Below are 24,411 nucleotides of genomic sequence, written 5' to 3' on the forward strand. Positions count from 1 at the left end.
TGGGAGTCCTTGGCATCAAGTTCCATGTGAACAGAAGGGGGCGCTGTGCAGCAAACTATTTTTTTCCTACCCAATGGACTTGCAAGTAATGCAAGAGTTAAATGTAACAAATAAATAGACCTTTTATTAAAAACAATTTAGCCATTTAGTAAACCGCTTTCAGTTTTATAATTGCTTTACTCTTAATTAAGAATTGTTGTCTTTCGTTGAATATTAGTGCATATGCTAAGGCACTCAACAGAGATAAGTAAACACACAAAGCAATTTTTATTTTCATTTCATGTGTACAAAAAAAAGCACACAGAACAATGCTGTTAAATGCTTATAATACAAATTCTATATTAATTACATAGGCATATGTACATTTAAAACAGTCCATCATGACTAACATGCAAATACCTGAAATTGGCAGTAATTACAAAAACCGTGACATTTTTATTATTTTTTTGACTGAAATGTGCAGCTGTTGGCTCTTAGGTAAATTTTAAGTCATGTTTACAGATCACCAGAGTCTGTAAAGCGTGTCAGCTGCACATTTACGCACATGGCTGCGTTCACAAGTTACTGGAATATCACTGCTCAAGTGTAACATCGCAGCTCACTGCAAATATTCATCAAATCACCGGCCCTGACAGTCAACAGAACGGTTTCCCACAGTGCTTGCAGCTATGCATCATTTTACTGCAGGGGAAAGCGTCACTTACGACATACTGTGTAGATCAACTTTAGTTGTAACTTCCAGAAAGCAGAGCAATCAAATAAAGCAAGCTGAAGGTTAAAAGGTGAAAGGGAGGTGAGGGTACAGACTGGCACTCCATTAAAGGACGAGGAGAGAAACATAGGACGTTATGTGTACAATATATATCGCTTGGCTGTAAAGACTGCAGACTCGTTTTGACATCCCCATAATAAAACGTCATAGCGGCTTAGGAGAGAGAAATTATATGGTTTGAAATATTTAACTTGTAGTGTACTCTGAAAAAAGTGTAGGCCTGTTTGCTTAGAGTACGCATTAAAATATATGGTAAATCTTATATACCCTTACCTTATATACCCTATATAAATAAATGTTCCTAAAAAGGCATAGTGTTCCCTTATATTTTTAGTTATTAGAGAAATATGACCTGGACTTTTTGGAAGATAAAACCACACACTAAAAATAGGTTTTTGGTTAAGTAATTTGCATAAGAGGAATACAGTACAAAGTGTAAAATACAATCAGGTTTGTATATAGGGTGTGAATAACACATTAGGGTTGATCTGGTGGACATTGCAGGACTCCCCAGAAAGTGAGGGCTCCACAGGCATGTGAGGGTGCAGGCTTTGGGGAGCCTGCTATATTTGTCCTCCTTCCCTAAATCTGTATCAGCAATGCACTTCAGACAGACAGACAAGAGCGTCAGGCCTCAACTGGACAGACGTGCTCAGTACAGTGTTGGTACTAATCAAAACAACAGTAGATAAATGCTTATTGCTTATGCATTTCATAGTACACGCGTCATTAAGTTAGAAAAAGAGCTGTAAGGTAAGAAAATGCTAAAAAAAGAAAAGAAAAAAAGAGTTTAATACTGTGCTTAGGGTTCATATAAAACAATATCACCTCAGAGTCTGTGTGTAGTTTAGTCATTTCCGATGGCTGCCATTTTTTTCATAAGGCCAAAAGTGGTATAAACTAATGTGGTGATGGAGATGAGGGACTCTACATGTCAGCTTTGACGAAGGATGCAAATAAGCCGTCCTCTTGTTCCATGAGAATCTCTGGTTTTCCATACTCCATGATGCTTCCTCGCTTCATCACAATGACTAGATCAGCTGTCAGGATAGTGTGGACACGATGCTGTGGAAAACAGGCACAATCAAGATGTGTGCAAATGTATTTCTACTGCAACATCACCTTAGCTGTCAAGATTATGTTTAACTCTGCCCTTTTGCTGCTCTAAACAAATCTTGTCGCTGCAAGATTCTGAAATCAGAGTAAAATGTCAAGCTTCTGTTACAGGATAAATGAAAACCAGCTTGAGGGAACGTTACAATCATTTCTGGTGCACAAAACAGTAGAAGGTGCAGGCCTTTAATTCAGTGAAACTGACAAAGGGCTCTGAAATAAATTGGTTCATCTATTATAAACAACAAAGGCTAGAGTCATTTTTACTACTTATTTACATATTTAAATGGTCTTTTATTTTTATATTTTACATTTAGTTTAAAGTTTTCATCTTATTAGTCTTTAAATAAATATTTGTATGTAGGTTTAAGTTTAATTTTATGCCAGTTTTAGTTCTAATATTTTTAGTTCTCTGTATTCAACAATTAGTGTCTGAAGGAATATTGCAAATTTTAATTTATTGTTTAGTTTTAATTGTTTAGTTTTAATTGTTTAGTTTTCCAGAAGTTATATTTTATTTGAACTAAATTAATTGAAAGTTTTTAATAGTTGTTTCAGCACACAACTAAACATTTTTTTTTTCTAATTTTCATGAATTAAAAAAAGTATAATTTAACAGAACACTATAAAAAATAATAATAAAACAAAACTTTTTATTTATTTATTTATCTAGTAATATGCATACTAATAAGCAACTAATAGGTGTTACCTATTCTAAAGTGTTACCAAATTTTTAACCCAAAAGCTGGTTTAGTCCATATTTGACCCAAAGTTGGGTTGAAACTACCCAGCATTTTTTAGAGTGTTGGTTTAGTGACTGTGCGCTGAAGTGTTCTAAAACGTTGCACACATAGGAAGCTCTTGGTTACCAACCAATGAGGCAGGGTGTAGGCGACTAGGGGCGGAGCCAAAGCACGGTTACTTGTGCGTCCGGACTAAGATGCTGAAGAGGCTGTTCTCCTGTGCCAAGAGGTTAGGAGCGCTGTCACTCTCTACCAGAGTCCCAGAGGAAAACACCAGCACCTGCTCCGCCTCCAAGATGGAGGAAACCAGGTGCTGTTTCAGAGGAAGAGAGAAGGGTGGATGAAGAAGGAGAAAGAAGAGAGGAGAAAAAGGTGATGAGGGTGAGGAGAGGAAAACGGGTGAAAAAGTGCAGCAGACAGAGATCATGCATTTATTCAGAGCTCAATCATGTTCTTTGACACAAACAGAGACAGAAAGGCCATTTTTGTGTATCTGTGGCTCTGAATGACAGACTACAGTGGCTGCAGGCTTATAAAATTCTTATGAGCCATTGTGTTAATGCCAAGAGATTGATAGTGACTGATTGACAGCTGTCAGAAGGGGTGAAGAAAGATGAAAACTGAGAAAGGATTGAAGATGTCAAAGCCAGGCAAGCATTAAAAATCCTTTTATCCCTTTAAAGATCGATTTCTGTATGTGTGTATTGACCAGCAAAAAAAGTTGATATAGGGTAACTTACTGCTATAGTGACAACCGTCCGATCAGCAAATGCAGTCATCACCACTTTCTGAAGAATATTTTCCTGTTGAATTTACCACAAGAAACATTTTAATATATATATATATATATATATATATATATATATATATATATATATATATATATATATATAAAATGTTTTTCCAGCATTTAGCATTCAGCAATTATTCTAAACAAAACCCAAACAAGATGATATTGACCTAATTTTAATACAATCCAATCAATTCCCATGCATTTTTATTATATTCCCAATACAACACATTATGGAAGTAAAATGTGTTGAGAATGTTTTTTGAGAATGTTTTTTTTTTTTTTTGAGAATTAGACTTGCTTTTTTTTAATGTAAATGTTTAGCAAAAGATATGAAATGTTATAGATGTATATTTAAGCCTTTTCCCAATGCCTAAGGAAAATAATCCTAAATTATGAGATACTAAATCATAATTATTAGAATTAATTTTCTAATCAAAATTTTGACTTATGATGTAGTATCTCATAATTTCAACATTTTATGTCATAGTTATAGTTTACCAAATCATGATTTATTTGTTCTTATGGAATGGAAATGGTCTTCTGTAGATGTAGATGTGGTTGTACCGTGGCCATGTCTATAGAAGCAGTCGCCTCATCCATAATTAGGATGCTGCTTTTGCGGACAAAGGCCCGGGCAAGACAGAAGAGCTGTCTTTGTCCCACGCTGAAGTTCTCCCCTCCTTCTGTCACCACAGCGTCTGGGGAAAGACATACGTACTGCATGATGCTTTACAGCTGTTCAGTTTGAACAAATATCACCTTAAAATAAAACCGAATGCTTCGGGTCATCATGAAAAGGTCAGAAAACTCCAGCATTTCATTGCAAAAGAACACTCCGTATCAAAATCATGATGTGACTGACATTATGGTGTCAGCCAATCCTGATGAGGGCTGAACATTTGGGGATGATCATTCTTACCCAATCCTCCTGGCAGTGCTTTCACCATGTTCTTCAACTGGGCAATTTCAAGTGCTTCCCAAAGCCTGTCATCGGTGCAAGTGCGCTCGGGGTCAAGATTTAACCTAAAAATACACAGGTGAAAACAATACAACGCACAAAGAATTAGCAGACATTTCAGATGTTACAAAAGAATTCTAATTCAAATACATGTTGTTCTTTTGAACTTTTAATCCTAAAAAAAAAAAAAAAAAATCTCTGTTTCAAGTTATTCAGGAAAAGGAATAATATGTTTCCCCTGCACTAAATTAGCATATTACAATGATTTCTGAAGGATCGGTAATGTATGATCAGTAATGATGCTGAAAATTCAGCTTCGCCTTCACAGGAATAAATGACATTTTAAAATAAATTCAAATAGAAAACAGATACTTGAAATTGTAATAATATTTCTTGTTTTAACTGTAATTGAGACCAAATAATTACACTTTTTTTTGTGAACATAAGATACTTTTTTTCAAAAACATGAAAAACTAAAGATCGCTTTCATTCTATGGAAAAGAGCAGCTTGGTCATTCTTCAAGATAACTATTTTCTTGTTCCACTTAAAAAAGATGTGGGACATCATCAGCTTTAAAAATTATGACAGAATTCAGTTTTTTGAATGAGCTTTCCCTTTTAATGCATAACACACTCAGGGGACATAGTGTTAATGCACCCAATGACCATAAGAGGAAATCCGTTTTTAACACGCTGGGAAATAGATTCCAACTACAGCTTCTTCCTTTATGGCCCCACATTTTCCGAAATTAAAAACAAGGAAAGATTTGCTGTTCTAATAATTTGTATGCTCTGTCCCCTGGGCCCGATGATCCATTAGGCCTGCTTCGAATAAACATTGTCATGACAACAGCTTGCCCAAAATCATTCCCAGACGACTTGTGATGGTGGTTCAGTTTTATTTTCTTTCTTATCCCTTGGCGGCCTCTTTAAACAAACCCCATATGCTCACTGTCTTCAGACACAAACATGACACTTAGTATCCATGAGAAGTTCAAACAAGCTTGGAGCTGAGGACACTTGTAGATCCATATTGAACATCCAGTGAAATAAATACTTAACACTGTTTGAAAAGAAACATATAGGGGTATAAAATACTAAATACATAAGAATGTATAGCTTATTCCTAGAAAAGCAGATTTATGCAAATGCCAGTACATAGAAAAGCATCCTATTTCACATCCTGGGGGTCCCTGTGTTTTGTAAATGATCTGTGTTTATGCTGAACTTCTGATTAAAAATGTCAGGCAGGAAGTGCGTGTTTGTTGTCCCTGGTCTTGTCTGTTTGGGTCAGTTTAGCCTCAGTGAGTGCGTGTGAGGTGCATGCATTACGCAGATACAAATGTATTTTTGTGTCTGTTTGTATGTTTGCGTGTTTATACCGGATGGAGCCGCTGAACAGCACTGGATCCTGTAGAATGATTGACAGACGGGATCTCAGGGTTTGAAGTGGAAGCTTGCAGATGTCAATGCCATCAATAACTATCTTTCCTAGAGCAAAAAAAGATCATGACACACACACGTTTTGAATTAGATTTTATTTTTGAATTTACAGTTGTCATTAGTTAACTTATTTTGTTCTATGCTTTTATCATTCTTTTTATTTTTATATTTAGCTTTAATTTATTTTTATTTCAGTTTTAGTTTTATTAATTGTAGTACTTAAACATATTTTATTTTAGTTATTTACAAAGCAGTATGTTCTCATTTTTGTCTGTTTTCAAGTTTTTCACCTATTATTAATATTTTTATTTGTTTGCATTGTTTGTTTTAATTTCCATTCATCATAATTGAACAATTGTGAATATTTTTAGTTAACAATAACAACAATGGTTTATATTTAGCTATTATTAATTGAGAAACTACACTGATATCTGTACTTGCATTTATTTGTTTAAATGCATTAATTTAATTAAATTATTATTTATTATTATTATTATTATTATTATTATTATTTTATTTTTAATAACTTCCCTTAACAATAATGACACTGGTTTATATTTTAGTTTTAACTCCTATTAACTGTGAAAATGTAGATAATTATTTTATTATAGATTTTTTTTAAATGTATTCAATATATTTTTATTTGTTTATTATTTTAAGAAAAGGTTAATAGTTCAAATAAAAAATAACACCTGGTTTATATTTTATTTTTAGCTCGTATTAATTACATTTAACATTTTTATTTATTTATTTTAAGTTCAACCATTTTAAAAAATGTTTAAAAAGGCAATGAGTTACAGCACATAAAACATAAACTTTCTACTATATACCAATATAAATGTAACATTGTTTTGCGTCAGCTACCCAGATGTTTAACATATACTATAAGATATAGCTATATTTAACTCTATGCAAAATCTCAAACTAATCACAATAAAATTTTTCCTTCCTTCCCTGAAGGATTGTTTTATTAGTTTTGGGTGTTCAGGTCAGTTTACAATAACTTGACTTTAACACATAGTGGCCTGTAGAGGATATCAGGAAACCAAACACAGCTCTTGAGATTTTCATTTTACCTTTATATGGACACAGTGAAGAGAGAGTCCGTGTACTTCTGATTTAAACATCTCTAACAGCCGTGCTCACGTGCACAAAACAGCATGAACTGTTTGATTTGGCTGAAGATTCATTTTGACTAAGAGATGGTAATGCTGCATGCTGGATAATATGATAAAACTCAGAGAAAATAAATGTGATGTATTTTGTTTGTCATAATAATAAAATCAATATCCCCAAAATAACACTATTTAGTTATAACTGCATTACTTTAATGCATCATTTGTTTTAAATGCATTAGTGAACATTGTACTAAATATATAGTGCTATTTAGATAATATAATTTTTGTATACACTTTCTGTTTGATGTCTTACAACAAATGAAGCTATGGTTCCATTTTAAATCAAGTTGACTGAGAAATTCTGTCAATGATGACAGTAAGACTCTGATCTCTATGGTTAATGTCTAAATATGACATCATGGCAGCTTGTCAAAGTGACAGTAACCATATGGTAAGAGAATAAACAACACGGGCAAAGAAATAAATGGTTCTAGGCTAAGCAGCCGAGAACATTAATAATAGCTTTATCAAAAGTGTCCACAGCTTTTTTTTTCTTTCTTTCTTTAGGGATCCACAAGGGTCAATGTGTCCCCAGCGGGCGAGCTTGACATACATCTGAGCGCTGTAATGCTCAGTGAATGCTAAGATTTGGAAGATGTCCCGGGAAGACCTACCTTCAAAAACATCCACCATGTTGAAGAAGGCCAGAGACAGCGAAGACTTTCCACTGCCCGTTCTGCCACAGATGCCCACCTGGGACAAAAAGAACAACACGTAAGCACTTGACACAGCCTGACATTTTCAGATTGCTTTTGTATAAACACGCTCAGGGCTACTCTCCTAAATTACACAAACTAGTGCAGACAGTTACAGTTACCATGCTACTACAAGAAGCCATCTGTGCTGTCGTAGAAGTTAGACTAATAAAGATAAAAGCTTATGACGGAGCTGCAGATTGCGTAGGTTTTGCTTCAATGTGGAGTTGATATCCAGGCAGAGATTAATTGTGGTTTCGCAGTGCAGTGATGAGAAAATAAACGCTACAGTGACAAAACCGCAAGTGAGTGTTATGTGCTACAACAGGTCGATCGCTATCAGGACTACTAAATAATCATTGTCAGCTTTGGCTGGAGGTTGTGACGTCTAGGACAACATACATGAGACAGACTGAGAGTAATAATATTGTTTATTTATATCATGTAAACACAAAGTTTCGTTTTGGAAGTATTAAATCATGATTAATCAATTTGACAGCCCTAGCAGTTTAGGTCAAGTAGTTAAACATTTATTTTAGTTGCCAACACAACATTTCCAATTTTCATCTAAATTTTTATTAAAACTGACATTAAAAATGTAATGTATTTTTTTTAAATTTAGCTCCAATTTCAATTATCGAAAACCATTTTTAATAGTTTTAGTTAACAATAACAACTCTGATTTATTGCTTAGCAAACGCATCTTGAATAGCTGATTCACCATCCTTGCCTATTCATACAACATTAATCAATTAATTACTTTCAAATTGAGAAAAACATTGGATAAAGAAAAAAAAAAGATGCAAAAGTAAAAATTTCTTTTTTTTTTTTTTTTTTACCTTTTGCCCAGGGTTGATGTGTGCATTGACTTGTTTAAGGACGGGTTTGAGATTGGAGTCATAACGAACACACAGATCATGGATCTTTATCTCTCCATGCTGTGGCCAGTCTTCCGGTACCTGTGAGACATCTGAAATCAAAGTGAAAACAATTATTTAGATTGCCATTTAATATATTCAATGTTTTAACTGTTACGAGATAAAATATAGCAAAACGGACATATCCGACTGCTGATGTGATCTCATAATCACGCCATCATGAGGGTACCACATTCATGTGGAATAAAAGAACTTTTCTGGGCCACTGATTGTGGCATAATTTCATGTGAGTGCACATTCTTAATTTCTTTAGACACAAAAACGTTTTAAGTGTAAAAAACGTACTGCACCTTTAACATTTAAAGCATGTTTATGGGTATAATTTAGTTTACAGAATGGTTAACTACAGAATTTTCCTTTCTGCACAGTCAGTGGATTAAGTGCCGCCACACATGACTTTATCTGAGGAGAGAATAAAGTAGACATAACACTGATACATCAATGGCAACAAATAACTCAGAACACTCCAAGTGAGCACTTTAAAAAGCTGCAATTAACACAGCTATATATGGTGTCCAAATGTCAAAGTTTAGACTCATACCTACTGCTGTCCAGGCCAGTTTTCCATTAAGTCACTGAGAGGGAATAAGCTATCGTCTCAGTCTAACAGCGGCACTAAAAGGCTATTGCTAAAACTTTTCCTTTTTCTCAGCTCATTCCTGCTTGGTCTCTAGAGGCTAGTGTTTAGACTCTACGTACTTAACGCCCTTTCATGATTCTCTCAGTGGATTGTGTCAGGTCACTCTGTTCCTAATGCACTAAAATGTGAGAAAATGCACATGTAGCAGTGCTTTGGAAGCTAGAAATACAGGGTTTAATATAGTAGGGATAAAGAGTCTAAATAGTACTCTGGATAATCATTAGAAACAATACTTATAGTTTCAGGAAAGGATTTATTACCCATGGATCCCTCATAGTTCTCAGATTCTGTGCTGAGGAAGCTGTTGACCTTCTTTACCGCAGCCATCTGGACCTCCAGGTCTGCCAGATTCCTCACCACCCAGTTCAGGTAGTTTGTCACCTTAACACAAAGCATGTTGAGGACTTCTAAGTGCTTTTAAATCACAGATGGCCACTAGAAATTCAATAAAGCTGTGTTTAAATGAATAACTCACAGTGAGGGCATATGTTAGACCAAGTCCAACCAGTCCAGATTCAGTTGTGGACCAGATCGCTGCCACTGCTGCAGTGAGGACAATCACAGCACCCAGATAATCCTCAGGGGAAAATACAAATGTTATTATATACAGATTTTAAGATACCAAAGTTTTAGTAGTTGATAATTACTGTAATTAAATGCTATAATCCTCTGTACTTTGATACCACAACAGTAAAGTATTTGAAAGTATGTATTTTGATACTACAATTCCATTGTACGTTTCGTTCTTTAGATAAAAAGTTAATTATTAATAAATATTAATGAATTACAATTTTAAAAAGTATCTCTATTCTACCTCTCATGAGAAAATATAAGTATTTTAGTGCTTTAATGCAGTACATCTGAATGAATTTTTTACAACGCAATCATAAAAATTACTAAAACCCATAAAGCTCCACCCCTAAAATTAACCCTCAGTTGGGCGTAAACATATTTTACAAAAACTTACAAATTGCATCGAATTTATATGAATTAGCCAGTAATTTGCCAAAATGTAAAATAGTTATGAGACTGTGTTGGTATTTCTACATTAAACAAACTTTCATGATGCTCTCAGTGGTTTGTCTATTTTATGATTTGGCGTTTTTGTACAGATGTGTAGGATATGATTCATACAAAAACATACAATTTAGGTTTAGCTCCAACTCTAAACTTAACCTTTAATGGAGCGAATCTCAGAATATCAAACAAAAGTGTACAAATGGGATTGTAAAAATTCATATGCAAAAGCGAAAACTAATTTTCTTAGTGATATTTAGTGCCTGTTTATCAGGAATTAACTTTTTTTTTGTTTTGTTTGACCACTTTGATGGAAACAGTGTTTACACGCAAATGTTTAATTCCAATTTTGCACGTAAGTTAAATTCGCGACTTTTGATGGAAAACCAGCTAGTCAATATTATTTATTTAATTAAATAATGATGATAAATTAATCAGCAAGACTGTAATTTTAAACATTACATACACTACATTCTTTATATTAACGTTGTGTTTGAAAGTCGGTTTGAGATGGTTTCTTTACAACCTATACTACAGTAAAAACTCAACTTGACTTACAGTTCTGACCTCCAGCCACCGGTTGGCAGCAGAGAGAAACAGGTAGGCTGTGTTGTTGGTGTCAGTTAGCTCCAACATCCGCTGTTTAAAGCGAGCCTCATGCCTGGAAACAGGGATCTTTTACTTTGTGTCAAAACCATTTACAATATGATACAGATCCATGACTGACTAGAGCTAATACAGCTGTGACGAATAAGAGTGTTCAATTAATTCACGTAAACACTCTGGAGACTTAACAGAGGAGATGAAATCTCAATCTCTTAATGTTTATTGTTGGATTACTTTAAGTCAAGGATGCGTGAATAAGCACAATGTGTTTATAAGAAATGGCGTAGAGCCACTAAGACTGCATCACCTCTGCATGGCTGATATTGTACACAATTGGTTTTGCATCACAAAAACGCATTTAATTCTGTTTTCAATATGCAACTACTTAGTTCTGCATCCAGTCTAGAACAACACAGAGAGAGAAAGTGTGGTTTATTCAGACAGCCATGTGTTTTCGGAAAACCCTCAGTTTACTGACCTGAATGCTCGAATGGTGGTGAGGCCCTCTGCAGTCTCCGAGAAATGACAAAGAAGAGGCAGCTGAGTAGAGTCATCCAGATCTTGCAAATCTCTGTTGGAGACAAAGAACAGCAAAAGGCAATAGCTCTTAGACTGGTTCTGGAAAAATGTCATTCTAATAATCATAGTTGACTTTAATTGATCTGATGCTGACTTTAAAGGAGCATTATTAGTAGTGAAATTATACTATCGTCTTTTAGACTTTTAGTATTAGTGCTTTAGAGTAGAATCAATAGTTGAGTTTCCATAATTGATTCTGCTGTTTCCTGTTTATCAATCTGTATTGTTTAAAGCAGTATAAAAATAAAAGTGGCTTGACTTAATAGACCTATTCTTGTGGCAAACATCTGCGTGTGAAAACAAATGTGGAGTGGGAATTGTGCTCAAAAATCAAATTTAAGAAAGGTTCGGTTTAAGAAAATTAAATGATTGGGCAAGTCCAGCGTACATCAGCAGAGGAAAGTCTGTCATTTTCACCAGAAATCAAGTTATCACATTTTGATTAAACATGAAGTAAAAAAAAAACATTAACTTAATTCAGTCAAGTTATTATGATTTGTATACATTAAGCTATGCTTACTCAATTCAGTTAAGTTGATCCTATACAAAGTCTTGAATAAAGAACATTTTTGAAAACCATGACTGAATCACGTTAGGAGAACTACTTACTTGGAAGCAACCCGGAAGTACTTCTGAATAAAGTAGAAAGCCACAGCAAGGGGCACCAGTGCGATTAGGAAGGTAGGGGTGACGAAAGCAATGACCCCAATTGCTGAGAGACAGAGTAGAGTGGAGCGAGTAAGAGACTCTAGTGTCGGGGGAATGTGCTGTGGAGAAAGAAAAAAGATGCACATTAGCATGCATATGCCACATTCTTCATCTCATTAATATGATAATGTTGACTACTGCAGCACTGAGGTCTCATGTTTGTGTGGAAAACCAAGGCTGCTCATCTCAGTGGGCTTAACATGAAAGAGACGTACTTGACACTTGAATCGAACAGATCTCTTTCTGTCTCTCTTTCTCTCACCTGATCGATGATATTGGTGTCCGCTGAGAAACGGTTCAGGATTTGTCCAAGCGGGGTGACATCAAAGAATCTAACAATGATATAAAAGGACATTTTATAATGATGTTCCTGTCGATATCAGTCGATGGCAGTAGGGTTTATAATGTGTTAAGTACCTGATGGGAGCGTGAATGATCTTGTTGAGGAGGTTGTGATGTAGGTTTGTAGCTGCAGCCACTCCTAGAAACTCCACTGTTAAGGAAGTGATGAGACAAAGTGCTATCGCTGCTCCACACAGGATAATAAACACTGGCACATAGGAGCGATTCTGTCAAACACCCAAAAAGCACAATTTCAGTATAACTATAATGTAGAATATGAAAGACAACATTTAAAAGAGGAAACAGCAGTGACGTGTCACCTGAGCGATCTGTGTGTCATCATTCTGTGTGTAATTGGTTGAATTGACAAACGGATCATTGAGGCTTTGGTTATGCCGGTTTAGGGATGTCCAATTTGCGAGGCAATAGTCGATGGCCACCATAACTGAGTGCTTGGCCAGCTTGGACGACACCATCAGGAAGACCATGAGAAAGCCACCTGAGGAAAGGTAACGACAGCACATCTTCCATTGGATTTTAGAACGTCGGCTGGTGGTGGTGGACATGTTGTCATCGTCTTCCTCTTCCACCTCCTCCTCTATGGAACAGTAAAAAGGTGTCCAAGATGTTTTTACAAGTTAAAAAAGGAAAGGTTGTCCTGAAATGCTGATGAACTATTACCTTCATCTTCATCGTCAATGTGGTTCTTCGCCTCTCTGGAATAGAACGCTCTCCTCAAAGTTTTCCTCTCCAGAGTGGTCTGACTCTCCATTTCAGTCTCCTAAAACATAGAATCAAAAACAGTTTTTCACATGCTTCTTCAAAACTGTTTAGTGTTCATTTTTGACATTCTTTGTTTTAAGGCTGAAATACATTCCACAACTTTTGCACCTATTTGCAGTTTGGATAAGTGAATGATAGTTGCCAAAATTCAAAGCCAGTTTGTGGATTTTGGGCTGCTTGAGTTGACATATAATGGGCACGGATACTTATTTAGCATCAGACTATGATTCTATCTAGTCAAATGATACAAAACGTGTTTTTACTATTTGCCATGCATCTCCTTGCAACAAGGCAAATGTTTCTGCATGAGTTTGCAGTGTTCAGAATGACTTCTGGTAGTATGTGATCCCCAGTCATTTATTGTAAGATTTATTCTCTGTAACCATTCACAAATTCGGTAAGTGTATCATGCATGCCGTTTTAAAAACTGTATAGATGCGCTGGTTTTTAAAGCAGAAGGACCTTTTCAAGCTCCTGGTCTTGTCTGTTCATCAGGGTCTTCCAGTGCTCATACAGTTCCACATCATGTGTCTGGATGTCCTTTAATGTCCCCTCTCTCAGCACTGAACCGTCCTTCATGGCTATTATCTACCAAATTAAGACAAACTTTGAAGTCATTTGTTTTTGATTACTTTCAAGTTATTTATCAAAGTTTTATGAAGAACCAGCCTCAAAATGGTCTAGATCTTTAGTCAGCAAAGAAAATCCAGTAGTTACCCAGTCAGCATGGATGAGGTACTGCAGTTTATGAGTGACCAAGACCACTGTCCGTTTGTCATCCTGAAGGAACTTCAGTATCCCCTCCTGCATCAGATGATCACTGAGGTGGATGTCCAGGGCAGAGAACGGGTCATCCTAAAGGTAACAAACCCCAAAACTAGGTTGACTCTACTTCAATATCTACTCGCAATCAATAAATAAAGAAACTTAAGTTTCAATAAAGTCAAACTGATCAAGTCTTATCTAAACATGATAATGTCATGTTTTAAATTAGCTTTGCTTTATGTTTGCTTCATTACAGTCTTAAAAATAAAGGTTTCAAAAGATTTTCAAAGAGATGACATAAAGCTACATTTTGGTTTCCCCAAAGAACCTTTCAGTCATTCTTAAAAGAACCATTTCTTTTCGTAGTGTAGAGGCCCGTTCACACCAAGGACGATAACTTTAAAGATAAGAATATAAGATATGGTTCTAAAAATCGTTCACAATATTAAAGTGTAGCAGAGTCCACACCACAACTATAATTATAAAGGCAGAAAGAAACAATATCATTGGAATAACTTTCAGAACGTTTTTTTGCCAGCCGATGAATGATACAAAAAGTGACATCCAATCAGAATCATTCCTTCTATAATGACATAGAGAATTTAAAGCAGCAGATGTGCATGCGCTTAGAAAAAAGATGATATAGTTCGCTGGTGTGAATGCTATATCATGAATGGGGCTTAAAGAACATCTAAAGAATAATATTTGTAACAAATAAAGTACCTTTCCAAACTCTTTTTTTGTACAATGGATGTTAAAGGTTCTTTGTGGAACCATGGATGCCAAAAAAGAACCTTTATTTTTAAGTATGTAAATGCAAAAGAAATTACCCTTTCATTCAGAAAACTGTTCAAATGTAGAGAGTAAATATTTCAATCGAAATGTACTATAAATGTGCTTAAATCACTTCTCGACTGACCCGAAAAGACACCACAACAACCCCGTTGTGAGGATGTGAGACATAGCATCACTCCAAAGAATGAGGTGAATTCATGATCCTATCCAGAAGGGTGTGTAGTTATGTACAGTAATCCAATAACAACCCTTACACATCATTGTGTTTTTCTGCTATCACTACCACAATTTACCATGCTATCATGCATCAGTTCAGAAACCTCCTCTGGGAAGACCTCTTAAATCAAATTAAAACTGTGGTCATTCATAATACAGGTACATCACTCGTAGAGGGTGGAGGTAAGAAACTATCATGAAGTTATCTGTGTTGGAAAAGTTGGTCCTACCAGGAAAACAATGTTGGTGTTTTGATACAGAGCTCTGGCCACACAGATCCGTTGTCGCTGACCACCGCTGAGGTTAATACCCTGCAGGAGTACAACACACAAACACCAATTAAACACTTTTGATTCTGATGACATAACGTCAAAGTCATGGTAGTCTCAATAACAGTCTCTTTATTTGATTAGTTTCACAGCAGCTGAGGTCAGAGAGCTGGTCTCAAGCCCAGATACAGTGCACAGCCCTGTCTTACCCGTTCTCCGATTTCAGTCTGGTCTCCAAAAGGAAGGAGGTCTATATCTGGTTGAAGCGAGCAGGCATCAATCACCTCTTTGTATCTGTCCGACAAATTCAGAGTTCAAAAACATAAAAACGTTTCCTCAAAAACTTAACTTTTATCTTGAACATGAGCTCTCGAGGGAGCAAAATGTCATGACCCAGAGTTTCCACAGTGAGTTTTATTATAGTTGAGCTTTGAATGCTTTTAAAAATGACCCATTAAACTTCAATAAATCAGTATGCTGACTGATTTAAAATCAAAGTGGTGTTGAAGCTACAATCCGTAATGGTAAGTTCACAGCACCTTTTGGCCTTAAAGTCAATGTAATCTCCAGTCATAACCAATTTTATTTCCTAAATATAACACATTTCAAGTAAAAAGAGACATTCAAATATGGAATATGCCTTCATTTTATCTATTGAGAATTGATTGGTTGCTAAAAAGCAACCTTTTCAGTAACAGAATTCTAAAAACGTTATGCAAAATGGTGCAAACTATGCAAAAAGGTTAAGAGAATGTAAACTGAATGTTGTGTCATGCACAACCTAAAACATATATTCTATTTCAAAACAACAACAACATTACCTCATATGAGCTAAGTGTCATAATTTAAAGTTATTATTTTGATTAAAGATGCATTGTAAAAAAATGTTTACAATGCAGGAACGTGCTTTAAGAAACTTACTAATGCCAGGTTTGATATATTGTTGATTATATTATGAATAAATTCAAGTTACAACATAAAATAATGTAATAAATAAAGATCCTGTTTTAATATAATGTCATTAATATAATGACTCTGAAGTATTCTTTTTCCATGTTTGTTTCTGAGTAAAAATAGATAAAAATATATATTTTTTTATTTCATCCATTTTATTCAAAACAGTTATCTTAGCATTAGAACATAATTGCAGAAAATTTAAGGAAATGACTGACGCAAAGAACGAAAACTAATATCCCACCCTAAATTATTTAATTTCAACAAAATTGGAAGGTATTATTTTTATTATTGATTAGGAGCACAATTTTGGAGGTAACAATTTTGAAAATAATTTGCACCAGTGAATCATTCCCAATATTAATAATACATTTTATTTATAATGCGCTTTTCTAGAACCCAAAGCGCTACAAACAAATACAATTCAAAAACTACAATAAATGCAATACAAAATAAAAAGTATAAATCATAAAATATTCATTACAGTACAAGACAGTAGAATATTACTGACAGTCCATAAAAGCAATTTTAAAAAGATGAGTTTTCAACAGCTTCTTTAAACTGGCTATTGTGTGAGCCTCTCTAACAGCAATGGGGAGCGCGTTCCATAACCTGGGTGCAGCAACAGAGAAAGCTCTCTCGCCCATAGATTTTAATCTATAGGGAGGTTGTTGAAGAGTAAGGGAATCAGCAGACCGAAGGGAACAAGAAGGCATGTATCGGGTGACTAAGTCACAAATATAAGAAGGGGCAGTTCCATGTATAGCTTTGTATGTTAATGTTCGATTTTTAAAAACAATACGTGACTGTACAGGAAGCCAATGCAAACTATAAAGCACGCCTGTGATATGCTGACGTGATGGAGTATATGTGAGAATACGAGCAGCTTTCAGATTTTATCAAAAATACCTAATGTAACGATATGCAAATCCATACTCATCGGGAAGAAGGAGGCGGGAACCGGCGCACAATCAAAATCATTTTAATATCCAAAATAAATACAAAACGGCGCACCAGCCCCTCACGGCCGACTGGTGCGCATAAATAAAAAGCACACACATTAAAATAACGTCCCAGGCCTGGTCCTCTCTCGTCCTTCACGGTCGTCGCTCCAGTTTTATATCCTTCCATCTCCTACGTGGGACTCGATACTAGTGGTGGGGCTCAGGTGTAGCTCATCTCCAATCACTACACCTGGCCTCACTCCTCGTTCCCACGCCTCTCGGCCCCGCCCCACTCGCCACATACCCCCATCGCCCCTCGCAGGCCGGGGGGTACTCCCGAGACTGCGCTCTACTCCCCCCCCCCCTTCCCTCCGGGGGAGACCGCTCACGGGGACCTGCGGGAACCTGGGGGTAGGACAGACGAGGCGAGAGAAAAGGAGATGGAAGGAGGAGCGACAGGGACGAGAGAGGGGAGAGAGGAGAAAAAAAAAAAAAAAAAAAAAATCCGGTTCCCAGACGCACTGCTGCTCGGCCCTCCACCAGCTGGGTGATCTCCTCCGCGGTGCCCGGCGGTGGCACTGGACGGCCCTCGGCGGACGGCACGACACTCCTCCGCCGCCCGGTGGACGGCGACGGCTCCTCCGATTTTGGGCAGCGGCAGGAGTCCCCCGTTCCCTGCCCCTCCGGATTCCGTCACGGAGGCGGCAGGCTCCGGCCCCCTGGCGAACGGCGCCGACTCCTCCGCTCCCTCACGGACGGCAGCCGCCCCTCCTTGTCGTGGGCGGTCGGCAGCGAGCTCGCCCGTCCCCGGCAACTCGCTCCAGCCCACCGCCTCGAGCGTCCATGGCGGCACACACCTCGCCAGCTCGAGGGCACCGCGGATTCACCACAGCGGCGAGGGATCTTCAGCAGCGCGTCCCTCCTTCTCCCGGGCTTCGGCACCACTGTAACGATAAAAACTCCATATTCATCGGGAAGAAGGAGGCGGGAACCGGCGCACAATCAAAAACTCATTTTAATAATCAAAAGTAAATACAAAACGGCGCACCAGCCCCTCATGGACGACTGGTGCGCATAAATAAAAAGCAAACACATTAAAATAACGTCCCAGGCCTGGTCCTCTCTCGTCCTTCACGGTCGTCGCTCCAGTTTTATATCCTTCCATCTCCTACGTGGGACTCGATACTAGTGGTGGGGCTCAGGTGTAGCTCATCTCCAATCACTACACCTGGCCTCACTCCTCGTTCCCACGCCTCTCGGCCCCGCCCCACTCGCCACACCTAAATTTGTGTTCTGAAGATTAACGAAAGGTCTTTCATGTTTAGAAAGACATGAGGGTGAGTTATTAATGACAGAATTGTAATTTTTGGTAGAACCTACCATTTGAGGATTTATGCCTTAAGAAAGTAAATCTGGTCAATATTGACTTTTTGTCGACAAATGACGGAATTTGACAAATTAAATAGATAAACAAAGAGGTCTAAAATAATTTTCTCACGAAGTTGGAGATCTTTTTAACCTCACCTCTGTTTATTGAAAGGACTTCCAAACGTGATGTTTTCCTCTACAGTTGCATTCAGCAGCCATGACTTCTGCGCTGCATAGGCCACAGAGTACCTGTTTTTACTGAGCCAGGACAGGATGAGAAACAGAGAAAGAAAGAAACAACTGATAACCTTGAAATGTGTAAAAACACACTCCGCTTACCAACACAGCAAACACCAATGGTTCTGATATGAAATGAAGGTAAAATATCCTTGTTAATGATTACAAACCCGATTCCAAAAAAGTTGGGACACTGTACAAATTGAGAATAAAAAAGGAATGGAATAATTTACAACTTATATTTTATTCATAATAGAATATAGATAACACATCAAATGTTGAAAGTGTTGAAGAACAGCTGGAGGACCAATTTGCAACTTATTAGGTCAATTGGGAACACGATTAGGTATAAAAAGAGCCTCTCAGAGTGGCAGTGTCTCTCAGAAGTCAAGATGGGCAGAGGATCACCTATTCCCCCAATGCTGCGGCGAAAAACAGTGGCGCAGGATCAGAAAGGAGTTTCTCAGAGAAAAATTGCAAAGAGTTTGAAGTTATCAGCATCTACTGTGCATAATATCATCCAAAGATTCAGACAATCTGGAACAATCTCTGTTCGTAAAGGTCAAGGCCCGAAAACCATACTGGAAGCCCATGATCTTTGGGCCCTTAGACGGCACTGCATTACATACAGGAATGCTACTGTAATGGAAATAACAACATGGGAATACTTCCAGAAAACATTGTCGGTGAAGACAATCCACCGTGCCATTCGCCGTTGCTGGCTAAACTCTATAGGTCAAAAAGACACCATATCTAAACATGATGCAGAAGCGCAGGCGTTTTCTCTGTGCCATTTAAAATGGACTGTGGCAAAGTGGAAAACTGTTTTGTGGTCAGACGAATCATAATTTTGAGTTCTTTTTGGAAAACTGGGATGTTGGAACAGCCATGTCATCCGGACTAAAGAGAACAGGGACAACCCAAGTTGTTATCAGCACTCAGTTCAGAAGCCTGCATCTCTGATTGTTTGGGGTTGCATGAGTTCATGTGGCATGGGCAGCTTACACATCTGGAAAGGCACCATCAATGCTGAAAGGTATATCCAAGTTCTAGAACAACATATGCTCCCATCCAGACGTCGTCTCTTTCAGGGAAGACCTTGCATTTTCCAACATGATGATGCCAGACCACATACTGCATCAATTACAACATCGTGGCTGCGTAGAAGAAGGATCCGGATACTGAAATGGCCAGCCTGTAGTCCAGATCTTTCACCCATAGAAAACATTTGCCGCATCATAAAGAGGAAGATGCAACAAAGAAGACCTAAGACAGTTGAGCAACTAGAAGCCTGTATTAGACAAGAATGGGACAACATTCCTATTGCTAAACTTGAGCAGCTTGTCTTCTCAGTCCCCAGACATTTGCAGACTGTTATAAAAAGAAGAGAGGGGATGCCACACAGTGGTAAACATGGCCTTGTCCCAACTTTTTTGAGATGTGTTGATGCCATGAAATTTGAAATCAACTTGTTTTTCCCTAAAACTGATACATTTTCTCAGTTTAAACATGTAATTTGTCATCTATGTTGTATTCTGGATAAAATATTGAAATTTGAAACTTCCACATCATTGCATTTTGTTTTATTCACAATTTGTAAAGTGTCCCAACTTTTTTGGAATCGGATTTGTAGATTAAAACTACAGATTAAAGAAATGCAGGGAGCCCTTCACTGTGAGAGCTGATGTGTTTGTTTACGACATTTCCTCCTGCCCTTTCATGAAAGTAAATAATTTCTATGTTAAATTTGGCAAAAATGTACTCTTTCAATGTTGGCCCAGTCAAAGGCATGAGTTTCCAAACCTGTTTGGTAGCATTCATTTTTTTAAATTACACTCAGCAACCACTAGAGGTGCTGAAATCGCACAGATTTAATGGCTACAAAACCAAAAATAAACCTGATGATAATGAGAATGGCCTTCTGTTGTTAGACAAAACAGATCTGTTTCACTTTCCAATGGAGGGGTCTGGCTGTAACTAAACCAAATATCGGTCGTAATCAGTAACTGTACAAGAAAACCCCATTATGTCCAAGAGAGGTGAAGACTCCCGGCATTTTCACACACTTTTCACTGCACATCTCAAATGAAAAACAACAACAACAACAACAAAAAAAAGTGGTTATATTGAGGCCACATAAATGTAAAAGGATAAATGTATTGGTAAATGAATGCATGTGGGGGTTATGGCACATCTGCTGAAAGGGTTCACAAACGTGTACCTCTGTTCTTCATGAGACAGGCATGTATCGTGCCCGCTGCAAGTCAGGTACATTAAAAGTTGTTATCAGCCAGAACATAATATCTAGTTAGCTGACAGAAAGTGAATAACCTTGCTGGAATCATAATAGATAATCTAAATTTAAAGTTGACTAGCTAAAATCCATTTCGCCATTCGCTACATATTACAAAATGTCCTCAGTGTTGCTTTATAGAGGTCATTATGTGGCTGTGTAACATGTAAGCATGTGAAGACCCCCGGTGAAATACCTTATGCTCCCATCGAAGAGTATCTCATAATCAGGCAGTCTGATTGAGCACACCATTTGGGAAGAGGGCACAAAGAAACACACACACACACACACACATGACCAGAGTTAGTGAGTGCTTCAGGATGCGTGCCGTTCTGTAATAACACTGGCATACTCTCCTTGTGAGGTGAAGAGTGATAATTTGAGATATAATTGTGCTCCAAATACTGGTGTAGTAATGTATAAGCGTTATAAGCGTTAGCTGGAGAGTAATGTCATTGTCATTATAGAACTTGAAACTGGAAAACGCCTTAAACATTCATTGAGCTGTTCGCAAAGACAGTCCTGCCAGAACTGAGACTGAATTTGTATCAAAACACAATTTAATTAAGTATTACAAATGGTCTAAAATTTGATTTCCTCATTAATTACAATTAAAGTATTTGGACAGTCAGTGGTTTCTGTCAATGCAATGAAAGTCAATGCCATTGACTCAGTGGGGACCAAAGCTACACTGGGTCCACTTTCATTGTATGTACATAAAAAAAAAACAATTATATGGGATTTAATTTAAAACCATTTTGAATTAAATTATAAAGAGTTTAAAGTTATATTTAAGGCACATTTAAAAATGTTTGTATGCAATTGCATTAGACAATAAAGTATTAAAGAAAACCATATTATAATAATATTTATGATAAAGTAAACAAGCATGTTTTCAAATGTGTTGTTAACAGAAACCAAGAGTGTTTACATATTATATTAAATTAATAAACCAAATGTCCAAGATTCTGATTCAGTATTTTCTATATGTATTTTCTGTCTTGAGAACAATAGCAAAATAGATTTCACAATAGATTTGAATTTAATAAAATCTGATTGTTTTGTATCTGTGTTTTAGAAATTAGTTCTAAAAAAATCGAATTAACTGAAGTCATCATGTGGCTGCCGAAAAAAGAAAAAAAAGGAAAGGCTCTAAAAATGTAAATTCTCAAAAAAGGCAACAAATGACAAAGCATTTAGACGGTATAGTATTTATTCATCTAATGCAATTAACATTTTTAAATGTGACTTAAGAAAATACTGTGTTGGAGCCACTGTATATACCTTTTTAAGGACTTAAGACTTTCTATAATCAATGAATTATGAAAACATACAGATCTGCTTGGCTTTGCTTCCAAATGCTAATCAGAGACCATCTCCAGCAGAGAGATGGAGAGATCCACAGAAAGAAAAGCATTTCCCTTGTGTGCTGATAACACAGATGACAGAATGACATGTGGGGGAAGAGGACAGAAGAAATCAGAGAGCAGTGGAAAGAGTAATGAATGGAGTAAGACACATACATACACACACGCACAAACGCAAAGAGTAAGACGGCCCTCACACACATCTGTGTATGCACACAGTGGTACATACATCATAATAACAGCGGATGCATCGGACAGTGGGCTATTTATGTGCATGTGTGTTTGTACAGATGAAAACTTTGATTAGCATCTGATGGATCTGGCATGCAGATGTACTCCCCTGTTTTCTGCTAAATTATCGCAAACATTCAACTGCTTTAGGGGGCAAGAGACAACAAGGGGGAGTTTTGGTCCCTTTGAGTTTTAATACAAATCACAAGCTCCATAAATGTTCATAAACATCACAATATTTTTGACAGTAACTATGCAAATGTGTAAATTCTCACTTGCTCCAGTAGACTTTGCCACTGATGGTTTGCATCTCCCCCAGCATGGCCAATAACAGGGATGATTTCCCACAACCCACCTGGCCCACAATCATGGTCAGCTGACCTGAAGAGGGAAACAAGGTGAAGGGTAATCTCAGTTTTATATATGAACAGGTTTTGCCCCTACACACAGGTTTTAGTGATGTTCAGTGTCAGTGGTAGATTGCTCAAATGTTAAATTGGCAAAAGCTAGTTAGTTAGTGCTCAGCTCACTGATTTAATGAGGCTGTCAAACCACTAAACCAGAACATTAAACCTGAGCCAACACAATAACTATTAGGAATTCATATTTTCAGCGTTTTGATTGATTTTTATATGATTTTTTTATGTTTAACATCAATTTGAAAATAAACATTAACCATTTATATTACATTTTGATCTTCATTGAGATGATGATCCCCTTCCTGTATTGTAGATGAATAAGAAAGTGATAATATAAATACTCTGTATAATATATTTAATAATATATAACTATAATTAGTTCAATTCTATTAAATTCAAGTGTATTTGTATATCGCTTTTTACGATGCAAATCATTGCAAAGAAACTTTACAGAAAATAAAGTTTCTACAATATTTCGTAGTCGCTTATCAGTGGTGACTGTCTGTTTATGTGCATAAAAATGTATACAATGTGTGGTCAACCAGACGATGAACAATCACACTTGTAGCAATATTTGTTAGTTCTGTATACTTAAACTTTAAGTATGACAGATAAAAACTTTATAATATTATATATAGTTATTTATTTTATTTATTATAGTTACAGATTATTTATAATAAATAATTCATTAAATAAATACATAAAGAAACAATTATCAAGGACTCTAAGGTATCTAAGAGTATAGGCATTAATTTACAACATTTATATATTATTTATTATAATTAAATAAATAGCAAGCTGTCTTCATCTAAGACTATTTATTATATATTATAGAAACATATTATTATGTACTTATTATTATTATTATAAGGAGTCATTGTTTCTCTAAGAGAAAATTAGTAGTTAGTAGAGTGTACCTGTAGGGATTCGGATGTTGATGTCCGATAGCGTGGACAAGTTGCTTCCCCATGTGAAGAAGCCATCGTTCACCTGAATGACACATTCACCAATACAAACAAAAAACATATGGGTTAGAAATGGAAACAAACCAGCACAGAGCAGAATGCACGTGATATGATCTTTTCATCTTTGCTCGTACAATCTTCTTCTGTCACGCTTACAAATTCTGGATGCGTTCTGAAATCTATTTTCTAAATGTTTATTTACAATAATGATAATACTCCCATCCATCAGAGCAGTACAGTAGGCCAGAACAGAATACTGGGAAAAGGGAGAACGCTGAAC

The 24,411-nt window shown here is 36.7% G+C and overlaps 1 protein-coding gene across 5 annotated transcripts in view; it reads right to left on the reverse strand.

The window, feature by feature from the left end:
* Positions 1-244: 244 nt before the first annotated feature.
* LOC127956844 (ATP-binding cassette sub-family C member 9-like) overlaps positions 245-24,411 on the reverse strand; it is a 38,664-nt gene continuing 14,497 nt past the window's right edge. For 2 of the 5 annotated variants that reach the window (XM_052555089.1, XM_052555086.1), the window contains exons 17-40: positions 24,084-24,156; positions 23,023-23,128; positions 18,776-18,877; positions 15,563-15,647; positions 15,315-15,395; positions 14,026-14,163; positions 13,771-13,896; positions 13,207-13,306; positions 12,846-13,123; positions 12,601-12,752; positions 12,446-12,515; positions 12,085-12,242; positions 11,375-11,467; positions 10,849-10,951; positions 9,749-9,850; positions 9,534-9,654; positions 8,535-8,665; positions 7,615-7,693; positions 5,762-5,870; positions 4,341-4,444; positions 3,986-4,119; positions 3,369-3,431; positions 2,759-2,941; positions 1,695-1,837 (exon numbers count right to left, since the gene is read on the reverse strand). In XM_052555089.1, the coding sequence (XP_052411049.1) occupies positions 2,804-2,941; positions 3,369-3,431; positions 3,986-4,119; positions 4,341-4,444; positions 5,762-5,870; positions 7,615-7,693; positions 8,535-8,665; positions 9,534-9,654; positions 9,749-9,850; positions 10,849-10,951; positions 11,375-11,467; positions 12,085-12,242; positions 12,446-12,515; positions 12,601-12,752; positions 12,846-13,123; positions 13,207-13,306; positions 13,771-13,896; positions 14,026-14,163; positions 15,315-15,395; positions 15,563-15,647; positions 18,776-18,877; positions 23,023-23,128; positions 24,084-24,156 (2,646 nt within the window). In that variant the 3' untranslated portion in view covers positions 1,695-1,837; positions 2,759-2,803. Of the gene's footprint in view, positions 1,838-2,758; positions 2,942-3,368; positions 3,432-3,985; positions 4,120-4,340; positions 4,445-5,761; positions 5,871-7,614; positions 7,694-8,534; positions 8,666-9,533; positions 9,655-9,748; positions 9,851-10,848; positions 10,952-11,374; positions 11,468-12,084; positions 12,243-12,445; positions 12,516-12,600; positions 12,753-12,845; positions 13,124-13,206; positions 13,307-13,770; positions 13,897-14,025; positions 14,164-15,314; positions 15,396-15,562; positions 15,648-18,775; positions 18,878-21,077; positions 21,114-21,345; positions 21,385-23,022; positions 23,129-24,083; positions 24,157-24,411 lie in introns of all 5 variants that reach the window. The other 3 variants (XM_052555084.1, XM_052555085.1, XM_052555087.1) reach the window with 3 other exon arrangements.

Source organism: Carassius gibelio, chromosome B4, assembly GCF_023724105.1.
Source record: "Carassius gibelio isolate Cgi1373 ecotype wild population from Czech Republic chromosome B4, carGib1.2-hapl.c, whole genome shotgun sequence".
NCBI lineage: Eukaryota > Metazoa > Chordata > Actinopteri > Cypriniformes > Cyprinidae > Carassius > Carassius gibelio.